Genomic DNA, 12,241 nt, shown 5'->3' with positions numbered 1-12,241 from the left:
AAGATGTTTCAGTCAATGGCTTAGCAGAGTAAAGCCAGGCAGGAAATTTGAACAGAGATAGAGGGAAAGAGTAGGTGGAGTCAAGGAGATGCTAAGTAGCCACTGAAGGAGAAAGATCCCAGAACATTATCGGTAAGCACAGCCTTGTGCCGATACACAGATGAATAGAAGCAGGTTAATTTAAGATGTAAGAGCTAGCTAGGAATATGCCTGAGCCATTGGTCAAACAGTGTTGTAATGAAGATAGTTTCTGTGTAATTATTTGGATCTGGGCAGCCAGAAAATGAAAACACAGTCTCCAGTTATAGAAAATCAATGTAAAGGAGAGAAGATCGCTTTGGCTCACAGTTTCCTAGGCTTCAGCTGGGGCAGAGCAGCACTGCCAACCTTATGGGTAGGTTGGGGCAAGGTGAGACAGAGAAAATGGGGAAGGGTGGGGAGAGGAAGAGGGAGAGGGAAGAAGGAGAAGGGGTGGTGGTTGGGAGAAAGACATAGTTTTCAAAGACTCAACCCTAGTGACCTTCTTCTAATAGACCCCACTTCCTATTAGCTCATTCAACTATGAAGCAATCATGGATTAGACCATTGATGAGGCTAATTAATGGAGTAAATGCCATCGTGAGCCAATCACCTCTCAACTGAGGCACTTATTGGGGACCAAGTCTTTAACCTGTGAACCTTTAGAGATAGTTTATGTCCAAACCTATTGGGGGTCTTGAGTACCGGCCTCAGTACCCCCTCAGGGCTCAGAATCGGATGTCTATGACAGGTGAGGATCTGAGGGTAAAACATTAACTCAAGTACATTACCTCTGCATCTTCTTTATTTTTCATGCAAGAGGAAGACATGAAGTGAAGGGGGCATGGAGGAGAGGAAGAATAAGAAGAAGAGTAAGGGGAAGAATTAGGAGAAGAAGGAAGGAGGGTAAGGGGAAGAAGTAGAAGAAGTAACAAAGAGGAGGAGGAGGAGGAGAAGAGTAAGGGCTGATCTCCATGAGGTTTCTAGTTTTTACAGGCATAGTAGGAAAATTCCATAGGCAAGGACAATGATAATATGCCTATCAAAATCACAAAAAGGGGCAGGTAGAACCTGACAAAGCTGTACTCTGGAACAGGTGACCTGGCCCAGGGAAAGGACAGCATTCAAGAGGAAGCACCTGACATCCCAAACCATTAGATAAAGCGATTAAACATCCCTGAATCCTGGATTCAACCAGCTCCTCATCTAATCTCTTTGTTGATAACCAGCTTTGGGGACACCCAGAATTGTTTGTTAGCAAAAGTGGGGTATGCTGCCTTCCTGCTCGGTGCCTGTCTTCTATAGAAATTTCTATGTGGTCTGTTAGCAGGCTATTTTGTGGAATTGACTCTATGTAAATTTGACTGTTAGAACAAAGAGTGAATGCCATTGCCCCAAAGCCTCGTGGTGTGGGGGAATGGAGCCAGGCCACTCTGTTGCCTGTGTAGAAATCACACTGCTGAGGTGTTTTGGGAACAAATCCCATTTCGAAGGGAAGAATCATGGCTTCACAAGGTTTTTTACCGATATGACAATGACTTTTCCAAAAGACAAGTGTTCCTGTAGCTCTGTGAAACGGGTTGCTCCGTGTGGACGTGGATAGACACTTTGGTGGATCTGTCCATTGGTCAGCTGTGCATTCCCTGTATAGTCTTGCGGGCTCCAACACAAGCCACAATAGAATGGAAGACAGAAGGTCTCTCTCTGTAAGCCTGGACCTGCAGCAGTGAGATGCAGTCGCTCAGGCTGCTGTGTACCTGCCTATGGTTGATGCCTTCAAGGCACGGGTAACCAAGGGCATCCATCTTCAGTCACTTCCAGGGCCTCCCGTCTCCAGACACGCTGGGTCTGCGAACTCCTTCCTGCCCACTCCTCGGGTCAATCCCCTCACTTAGGCAGGCCAATTGGGGAAAGGACCCTTTAATGAATGCCCTTTCCTGTTCTGCAGGTGCCCAGGGCATCGTCAACAGTGGCCTGATTCCGTCGCTAGTACGGAAGCTGCAGGTAGAGGAGGAGCACATTCAGGAGATCATCTTGGACACTCTGGCACCATGCCTGCTGGAGGATGCCACGGAGGCTCTCAAAAGCCAGGCTGTGCCCCGTTTTAAGGAGAAGCTCCTTAGTAACAACCCCCAAATCCGCAGCAAAGCTGCCAGGGCACTCATTGCCATCAGGTGAGGCCTGCTGTGTGTTGACAGAGTGGTCACTTCCTTAAGTCTTTGCTGAGGGCCAAAGTAGCAAACTACTCCTGGCCTCTCAGGAGATCAGCGGTGGGGCTTCACCTAGCTGCGTCTGCCAGGGAACCCAAGTGCGCCCACCCAGGCATCCTCCCTCTAGCTTCCTTGTGCCCTGGGGGAAGAGGACCCTGGGTCAGAAGAGTACTTTTCCATTAGTGTGGCCATGATGCCTGAGGTTGGCCTATATCCCAGGAAACTTGCGCACGCTCCCATCCTGGACAAACCTAGCTAATTAATTGGTCACTGCTCCATGAGGAAGACAAGCAGACAAACTTCAGTGGTCATGAAGACAGCCAGTGGTCATTAAGGATGCAAGCCTGTCAGGCACCGCCTAGAAAGTCAAGGGCGGCTAGACAACTTGCAAGAAAGGAGACGTCTGCCTTTGGAGAGGAGAAAACGGAAGCACGTGTCCAGCCACTTGTGCGAGGTCACATAGCATCACAGTCTCAATCCTGGCCTGGAAACGGGGGGGGGGTAACACAGAACCTCCCCACAATTAGTCCTGTGCTTCTGGAGACCCTTTGTCTGTGCCCACTTGCCCTCAGCTCAAGAGGGAGAGAAGGCCTTGCCATTCCTTAAGTCTCGGCTTTCCTTCTATCTGGGAGTCCTGCTAGAGGGCCAGGGTAGCATCTGACCCAGCCCCTGGGTTGCTGGTTTGGAATGCACACTATTACTCATATCTACCCGTTATCTATCGCTGTTAGGTCTTTGGTCAGACATCCCCGGCCAATGAAGCTCTGACAACAGAACTTCATCAAAGTGCAGCTTCTGCCCCGTCCCTCTGGCCTCTCCCACCAGCCTGTGTTCGTTACCACCCCTTACTAATGTGTGTTACTCACGCAGTGGGTTTCTCTTTGCTGCTGTAGACGAAGGGCTAGATTACAGGCACCCAAATGTCATGTGCTGAGGCAGATAAACTCCGCTTTTACGGCTGGCCGCGTCTGGACTAGTACCTGCCTTTTGTCACCGAGGAAATGAGCCCAGGGCAGTCCTGCAGGTACACCCAGGACTCTTCGTCCTTGATAAATTGTCCCAGGGTAAATAAAGACTGATGGCTAATAGCATCACAGTATCACAGAGAAGTGGCTGTGGGATCAGTTTCCTAAACAGCCTCCCCATAAAACACCTGTGTCTTTGAGGCGTTCAGAGTTCTACAAAATGAGAGTTCTGTAGGCAGTGAAGCGCCGAAACGGTGAACCAAAAGTCAAGTTGAAGGCCGTCTGTTGGGATGTTTGTGTGCTGCCTGGGACATTACCAGCCTGTGAGGAGGGCTTCCTCGTCAGGAAATGCTGGCCCTCTCATGGTTGAGAAACTCTTGGGAAGCTCACCACCTTCATTTTCACAGCTTCACACAATGCTGGAACCGAGAGTAAGCCGAGAGTTACCTTGTCCAGGCCCACGCCCGCAGTTGCTCGGCACTAAGCTACTCACTGATGTGTGGAGCAGCTTGGTACTTCCCTGGTAAAGAAGCCAACTCAGGGTGAGGCAGGTAGTCTTGCTGTGGGCCACACCCTTGGGTCTTACTCTTCCACATAAACAAACATGTCTTCACTTATGAACCTGGCTTAGAATGAAACTCACTCCCCTGGGCCTCTTTATCTCTTTCCCTGACAGCAAGCCACATTCCCAGCACAAGGCCTATCTTAGCCTATGTGCTGGGATATTCTCAGGCCTTACCTCCTTTCGCCTTCTCTCTGCCTTAGCATTCCTTTGGAGGGCAAGAACCAGGTGTGGCAAAACGATGTCATTCCTATCCTGGTGGGTCTGTTGTCGGACTCTGAGAAGGAGGTGCAGGCTAATGCGGCTGGGGCCTTGATGCATGCAACAGTGACCACTGAAGGTAAGGCAAAGGTGTCCTTTGGATTCCCGAGGCTGGGTGGGTGTGGGCAGGAGGGGAGAGTAGGGCACCCTAGCATTCATAGTGAGCTTTCCAAATGCTTCTTTCTCATGTCAAGGGCCAAAGTATTGACCCCTGAGACCTCTAGGCTCTATCAAAATCCACTTTCTGGCCTATCACTGAGGAGTTTTTGAAGTCTGGCCCAGGGTTTAGACCTCTCTCATCTTCCTGGACTCAGTGGGCTGTCAGTGATCTCTCACAAGCCGCTTGTGTTAGAACCTATACTCCTCTACAGCAAGTCATTCCTTTGACCTAAAGATCTTGCCTCAGACTCGGGGCTCTTTGGACCGTGAGATTGATTAGTTTGGTGTCTACAGTTCTGTTATTCCTGGGGTGAATCAGATCCTGTAGCCCTTGACCTTATGTGTTTCTTTGAAAAATAATTTTGCTGCTTTCAGTTGTGTGTAGGTGTGTGTGTGTGTAACCATAAGCCTCTTCTCCTGGAGCTAAAATGACAGGTGTTTGTGAGCTACCTGAGATGCATGCTGGGAACAGAACTCAGGTCCTTTGCATGAGTGACCCCACACTCAGCCCCTGAGCCATCTCCCCATCCCCCGCTTTTGTGTTTCTCGGTCATAACTACATTTATCAAGTTGTGGGGTAGAACACATAAAAATATAGATGTATCTTCCCCTGACTGGTTCCCCTCCCCTCCCAGGTTAGGATTCCCAGCCAGCAGATTTCAAGGCTAAGCTGCCCAACCACTGGCTGAGGGAAGAGACCCAGGGTAGACAAACTAGGTGTGGCCTTCTCCTGTCTTGCCCCTCAAACCTTCTGAAAGCCATCTGGCCTTCCTGATTGGCTCACACTCCTCTACTCCAGCCCTGTGTACGATGCTCTCTTTGTTTTCTGATGACTCTGTAGGTCTTGGATTTATAATCAGCATGGCTCCCCACTAGTAGACTTGAGACACACAGGAGGAGAAGCTGGAGCTTTCTCAGAGTCTATAGCATCTTCCTATCATATGTCCTCACTAAGGGAATTCTGACTGCATGTGGATCAGGGCACCCCACATGTCTTCACATTGTGGGTACCTCAGCCCAAGCTTATATGGGAGGACTTGAAAGGCTGGGGACCCTCAGGCCTTGGCCAACGGCTAGAGACACAGAGGTCAGGACCTAGGGATATATCACCGTTTCCCAGATGGGTCTCTGAGCCCCTAGCCCATGTCAGGCCCTGAGCTGGATGATGGGGTATAGAGGTCTCGGCCTTGGGTGTTTACAGTTGTCTAAAGAGGCAGAATAGTGGAAGGTGTGGAGAAGCCAATATTCAGGGGACAGGGCATAAAGCAGGTATCTAGCATCCTCTGAGAGCTGCTGGAGGGTCCCACTGCTAAGCTGCACCTTTGACCTACCATGGATGCTGTGTGCCAGGTGCAGAACAGTTGCTCAAGAAATGCCTGACATATGAACACATGATTGATTCTTTTCCTTTAACAATGTTGTGTATTTTATCTTATGGAGGCTGATTGCAGGACAGGACAGGGGTAGGGTGATATAACTAGACTGGTTAGGGAACTGAACAGGCAGAGGAGGAAAAGGATAGCCTAGGTTGGACTCAGTGGAACAGTGTGGCAAAGATGGGGAGGGGTAGAGAAGCAGGTGGACACAGGTGGTATTGCTCTTAAGGTACCCCAGGTAGAAGGACATGGGGAGATAGCTTCTCTTGTGCAGATGATTGGGAAACTCAGTGTCTGTGGCCCACAGGGAAATACGCAGCCCTGGACGCAGACGCCATTATACCACTCCTGGAGCTGCTTCGTTCCACGCCCACGGTCAAGGTGTGTCTGAACGCCACCAAAGCCCTCACCATGCTGGCTGAGGCCCCCGAGGGCCGCAAGTCACTGCTGCCCCATGTGTCCACCTTCCGTCTCCTCCAGAATCATAGAAATGAGGCCATACAACGAGCAGCCCAAGTAGCCATCAAAGTGATTGAGTGGAAGCCGTGATTTCCTTATGGGCCAAACCTGATAGGCGTTTCTAGGCCTGAATAAATGAGTTGAATCTTCTATGCTGGATTTCCAATGTCATTTTATGTTCCTGGAGCAATGTCACAACTCTCTCCTGACAAAGAAGAAACACTAGACCCAAAAGGGCCTGGTTCCGGGATGCACAGGTCCATCCCATGGTGTCAAGTAGGAGGAGATGGCCCCAATACAAACATTTTCTGCTTGGATCCAAAGTCCTTATAGAAGGCAGATATCAGAACAGAGTTCTCCAGGGATAGGGGTGGGATGCGGGGAGTTGGATTAGGGGTTAGAGGGTATACAGTTGGACCAGGCACCAGCCAAACTTTGTATACATTTGACTGATCAGGACCTTGGGGGTGCGGCTCAGCATGGCTTTGCTAAGCGCTTCCACTATGCTTTTCGATATAGACAGACCAAGGTACCCCATTAATGTATGCTCCTCTAGTCCTGTGTGAACTGTCAGTTTATGGATGCCCTGGCTTACAAATGAACCAGTGTGTCCAGCCTCTGTTGGAGGAGTGACAGGCACAGAGCAGAATTTCATGGCCGAGTCTCTGGTCTGTGACTAAGCTGGACCCTCGTCTTTGCCCAAGAGCCTGCCACAGCTCCTACCTCGCCAGTGAGAAGTGATTTTGAGAGGACTGCCGAGAGTAAATATTGTCAAAACCAGAACCCCAAGAACCCGAGTCAGCCTTTCTTCCCCCACTGTCCTTTCAAGGAGCCTCAGGGACCCTCCTGGTTATCAAGAGGAACACAGAGAAGTGTGTATCCTGGAATTAAAGGATCAACTCAAGTCGTCCGTTTAGTGCCGAAGGGGACTGGCTGCTGGACCCAAGTGGCATTTCAGGTGCCATCCTATTTTCAAAAACAGACGGCACCAAAGGAAACTAATCTCCTTCAGGAAAGGGGGGCCCTAGGGCCTCCACGGTCTCACGTTCTGATCCTGCCTCAATCCAGGGCAAGCTGACCCTGATCCTGCCACGGGGTCCAGCCAAGGCCAGCAACACCCTCCCTGCTACCAGGACCTTGTGCATTTGATCTCTATCCTGGAACCCTCTGTGGACTTGGTCCCACGTGTTGGTTCAGGTGTAGACCATCCCCGTCCCCATAATGCCACCTATGTCACTGTGGGCCCTTCTCCCACATCCCTTTCTAGCTGGGTGTGACTTTCAGTTTTCTCTGCCCAAAACAATGTCTCCAGCCCCAGTCTGTTCTAAGTGTTGGCCCTTTATGGTCTAACAGAAAACCGACCCTTAAATGTCTCCAGACAACGATGAACACCAGTTCTCCAGAAAATGTTTCAAAAAATAGAAAAGGAAGGAGTATTTTTTTTTAACGTAATTAAAAAAAATTATTCTTTGGGAACTTGACATTGTGTATCCCAATCCCACCCACTTCCCACCTTGTAGCCCCCCACCCCCACCCCCAAGAAAGAAAAGATATATTGTTCCTCCATCTTTGCCGCCCCTCCATCATATTTTCTTTTGTGGTAGCGGCCCTGGGAGCTGCAGTGTGTCACACAGTATAACCTTTCGCCCAAACAGCTTTACTTGCAAATGTTCATTGCAGTGAGTTGTCGATTTGGTCCAAGGCCTCTGGCTTCTGGTCACCATCAAGACTGGACCTTCCCCGAAACTTGTGCTGTTGCCCTGAGTCATGGAGGTCCTACAGCTCTGGTTCCACAGGACCAGTTCTTTCCCCCGCTCCAGCAAGTCATAGGTGGGATAGATGCTGGGGTGGGACAACTCAGAGCCCTGGATGGCAGCTGAGTTGGTCATATCTGGCCTTTATTGGCTCTGCCTGCCCCCCTCACCCCCCAGGTGAAGTTCAGGGCCATTTCTCTGCGCCTGTGCCATTGGGTCCAGTTCTCCCAGGAGTGGGGCAGCTCTCCTGCTGAGGTAACCAGTGAGGGGTAGGGCCAGTTCTCCAATGCTCAGGTCAGCTCTCCCATGGCCCCTGGTAGTAACAAGGGCTGCGGACATGGACACAGATCCTAGATGCAGCAGGATTATCGACCCAGAAGTGGCCCTCAGCAACAGCTGAAGTCCAGACATCACCATGGCCTCAGGTGGCAGCCCAGGCCCTCAGATCAGTATGGCCCCTGGCAGCAGCGTTGCTTTTGAACATCAACATGGCCTCAGGTGGAGACCCAGAGCATGGGCATCCATCTGGCCTTGGGTGGTAACACGGGCCCTGGACATCAACATAGACTCTGGCGGCTATAGGGCCACAGACCCAGACATGGCCCTCAGCAGCAGCACAGGCCAGAGCAGCACATGACCGCAGGAAGCAGTGTAGGCCACCCCTGTCAGCCTGTTCCTCACTGTGGTTCCATCTTCAGTTCCTCGTCTCTGCACAGTGCACAAACCACTCGCCTCTCTGTCTCTCCCCTTTCTCGACCAATGCACCTATTCCTCGTCTTCCTGCCTGTGTCCCCCTCCTGTCTTCCTGCCTGTGTCCCCCTCCTGTCTTCCTGCCTGTGTCCCCCTCCTGTCTTCCTGCCTGTGTCCCCCCCCTCCTGTCTTCCTGCCCACCTGTTGGAAGGAGCATTTTTTTTCTAATTTTTAATTTATTTACTATGTATACAGTATTCTGTCTCCATGTATGCCTGCAGGTCAGAAGAGGGCACCAGACCTCATTTCAGATGGTTGTGAGCCACCATGTGGTTGCTAGGAATTGAACTCAGGACCCCTGGAAGAGCAGTCAGTGCTCTTAACCACTGAGCCATCTCTCCAGCCACAGAAGGAGCATTTTTTTTAACACCTGTGACGATGCTGGCTACCATTGTCCTTACACCACAGGGAAATTACAACAAGGACCAACATGCCTTCTGAATAGAGACGTGAAAAATGGCAGCAAGCAATTAGTGGAACGAATGTAGCAACATAGTAAAAGTGTTACACATCAGGACGAACCAGGGTTTAAATATCCCAGGAAAGGACATGAAAAAACCGATCAAAGTACAAGAGTCAGAAAGATCATTTCACAAAATCCAACATCTATTTGTGGTTTAAACCAAACAACAACAACAACAAAAACCTGTTAGGATTCCTAACTTGGAATCTCAGAATAGAGGAAAATTTCCTCTACATAATAAAGACCACCTGCAAAAGTTCAACAGTTGGCAACATATTAATGATTTTACTAATTATTTTTTGAGATAAGGAACAAGACAAGAATCTCTGTTTTGGTCACTTTGGTTCAGTGTTGTCCTGGAGGTTCTCGTCAGGGTACATAAGCAAGAAAAAAGGAGGGGGGAGCATCCAGACTTTTTTTAAATGAGCAAACTATTTTTATTCATCAATTATACAATAACTATAAGAAAAACACTTTAAAATTATTAGAACTAACAAGTTCATCTTTGTGGGTGGCATCAATATACAATTAATTATATTTCTGTACATTGACTATGAATAGAAGAATGAAACTAAGAAATTTTTACTTATGGAAGCATCAAAGAATAAAATAAGTTAGAATAAAATATGTGCAGGCTAGACTTTTTTTTTTTGACACAAGTTAGAGTCATCTGGAAAGATGAACCACAATTAAGAAAATGCCCTCCCCATATTGATCCATGGGAAGGACTTTTTTTTTTTTTAATTGACTGATGTGGAAGGATCCAGCTACTGGGAGGCTGTGGCCTGAGGCTCAGCCACCCTGAGGCTGGTGGTCCTGGATGACATTAGAAATCAGGCTAAGGAAGCCATAAGAAGTAAGCAGCGTTCTTCTATGCCCTCTGAGTCAATTCCTGCCTTCAGGTTCCAGCTCCGAGTTCCTGCCATTTTTTCCCCTGGATCAGAACTACAAGCTGCAAACTGAAATAAGCCCTTTCCCTCCCCAACTGCTTTGTCATGGTGTTTTTAACATAGCAGTAGAAACCCTAGAAGAAAGCCCAGTAAGAGATACAAGACATAGGCACTGAAAATTAAGTGTAGTTTAAAAGACCTTAAACACCTAAATAAATGGAGGGACATCCCATGTTTGTAGATCAGAGACTCGATGCTGTCCGGGGTCTAGAAACACCTAGGAGGAATCCCCCAGGCACACCTATGAAGGACCATCTAGAGTAGGTTAGCCTCTGGGCATGCCTGTGAGGAATTATCGTGATTGGTTAACTGAGTTGGACAGACCCACCTTTAAAGAGTGTTGGATACCATTTCCTGAACTGGTCCCGAGTTGAATAAAAGGAGAAACCTGGCTAATGGTGGACATTGGTCACTCTGCTTCTTGACTGTGGAGGCAATGTGATCAGCTACCCACAAACTACTTTCACCATGGCTTTCAGGCTATGGTGAAACTGTAACCTTGAATTGCAAGCCCAAATAGACTTTTCCTGAAGTTTTCATTGGGCATTTTATCCCAGCAACATGGAAGGTAGCTAAGACCCCCTCCACTCCAAAGTTCCCTTTGCCTCTGTTCCAGTCTCCCAGAGGGCATTCCTGCTTCTTTTTCATCTCCCCAGCAGCAACCAGCAGATAGGATCTTATCACATCTAACTCCAGAGGATTTAGGGTTCCAAAGCATACAAGACCTCTGGCTGGGTTTCAAAATCTCTACCGCCCATTGTCTTTGGGCCCTCAAATATGCCTTTCATTCTGGCCTTGAGCCTTCCACTGTCCCTTATCAACGAAGCAGCTCCTCCTTCCAGGGCTCTGGATCTAGGTGGGAAATCCTTCTGGGCTTCTGCCTACCCCCAGGCGGCTAGGTTCCTTTGCTGGAGCCTCATTGCTTCCCCCTGCCGTGTGCAGGTAGGCAGATTCTCTGCAAGGCGGTTCTACATCTAGAAAGGGAAAAGGTGCCTAGGACGGGCATGCTGACAGCATAGGCAATAGAAGCTATAGTCACTATGGTTGTCTCCTCTCTGCATAGGCTGTAAGGCCTCAGAGCTTAGATTCCTATATGCTCTGTTTGTAGCTATTTCTGTGGGGACACAACACAGTGTGGGGGGGTCACACAGTAAATACCCAGAACTATCAGGAAAGAGGGAGGGACTGGTTCCTTGAGTATGTTTTGATTTTCATGATGCTGGGTGGGCTTCCCCCAAGTTGCCTTCTTAAGGATTGTGTCATTTGTTTTGGCCTAAAAAGGAAGAAGGAGAGGTTAGGTGGTCCCCGCACAGCCAGCCCAGGAGTGCCTATACCTGATGGCTGGCTTAACATCAGACTGGAGAGAGTTCACAGAGAGAGTTTCCTTTCTACCTGCCCACCAGAAATCGGCGTAGGAGACGGAGACGCTAGTCAGTTGTGAATAGTGGGGAAGGCCAATTCAACTATACTCTCAGCCTCACCTCTGGGCCCGGCAGGAGATGAAATTTTCACCCAGGTGGCAGCTGTTGCCCCTGATCTGAATGGTCATCAGCACCAGGCCCAGCACCTGCGAGTCAGGGCTCCTGGCACCTCCACCTGGCAGAGGCCGGGCTGGGCTTATGACAGACATCTTTGACAACAGGGCTACCTTCAAGGATGAGACAATAAAGCCACAGGGGGTGGGTGTAGGAAAGAAATCCTGATAGTCTGGTAAACACAAGCAAAAAAAAAAAAAAAAGTGCCAAACATATCAGGGATAAGAAGCCAAAATTAAATTTAAAGCGAAAGTCACTGCTTATGAAGTCGAGCCATTTGGAGAGAATGACTCATCTTGGAGAGGAACAGATGTTCTCATTTGCTTAGTCTCCTTAATCCTGAATGGACTTTGCTCCGTCCCCTGCGCATGCATAGTCCGCAGCTGGTGGCACTCGCATGATACACGGGAGTGTTTTCATCAGCCTGGTCCTCGGCCCCACATTGTTGGGTGTCCTTGGAGGAAACACTCCACCCCCATCACAAGGAGGGAGTCTAGGAAGGGCAGCCGTCTTTCCTGTCCCAAGTCCTCACTCCAGCTAGCCTGTGACGGGCACAGTAGACAAGGCCAACAGTCAACCACGAACACAGAGGATCCTTCCGGCAGGGACCGCTCTCCGATACGTCACCCCCTCTACGTCTTTCACGTCCCGCTCACCTCTACCTTTCTGACTGCTCTACTGGAGCTAGGAACCTCTGTACCCCTCAACATGCCTCACAGCTCTTTGCGTCCTCCTTAGTCACCTCCATCCTCGGAGTGGCCAGCTGTTGCTGAAATTCC

The 12,241-nt window shown here is 49.4% G+C and overlaps 1 protein-coding gene across 1 annotated transcript in view; it reads left to right on the top strand.

Moving 5' to 3' along the window:
* The window catches only part of Rsph14 (radial spoke head 14 homolog), a 78,634-nt gene extending 72,474 nt beyond the window's left edge, over positions 1 to 6,160 (top strand). Inside the window, exons 5-7 of the mRNA XM_048451513.2 lie at positions 1,967 to 2,192; positions 3,959 to 4,095; positions 5,859 to 6,160. Of these exons, the coding sequence (XP_048307470.1) occupies positions 1,967 to 2,192; positions 3,959 to 4,095; positions 5,859 to 6,100 (605 nt within the window). The 3' untranslated portion in view covers positions 6,101 to 6,160. The remainder of the gene's footprint in view (positions 1 to 1,966; positions 2,193 to 3,958; positions 4,096 to 5,858) is intronic.
* Positions 6,161 to 12,241: the final 6,081 nt, after the last annotated feature.

Source organism: Myodes glareolus, chromosome 18 (genome assembly GCF_982192425.1).
Source record: "Myodes glareolus chromosome 18, mMyoGla1.1, whole genome shotgun sequence".
Taxonomy (NCBI): Eukaryota; Metazoa; Chordata; class Mammalia; order Rodentia; family Cricetidae; genus Myodes; species Myodes glareolus.
Note: the sequence above shows the minus strand (reverse complement) of the source record. Positions and strands in the feature narration are given on the sequence as shown.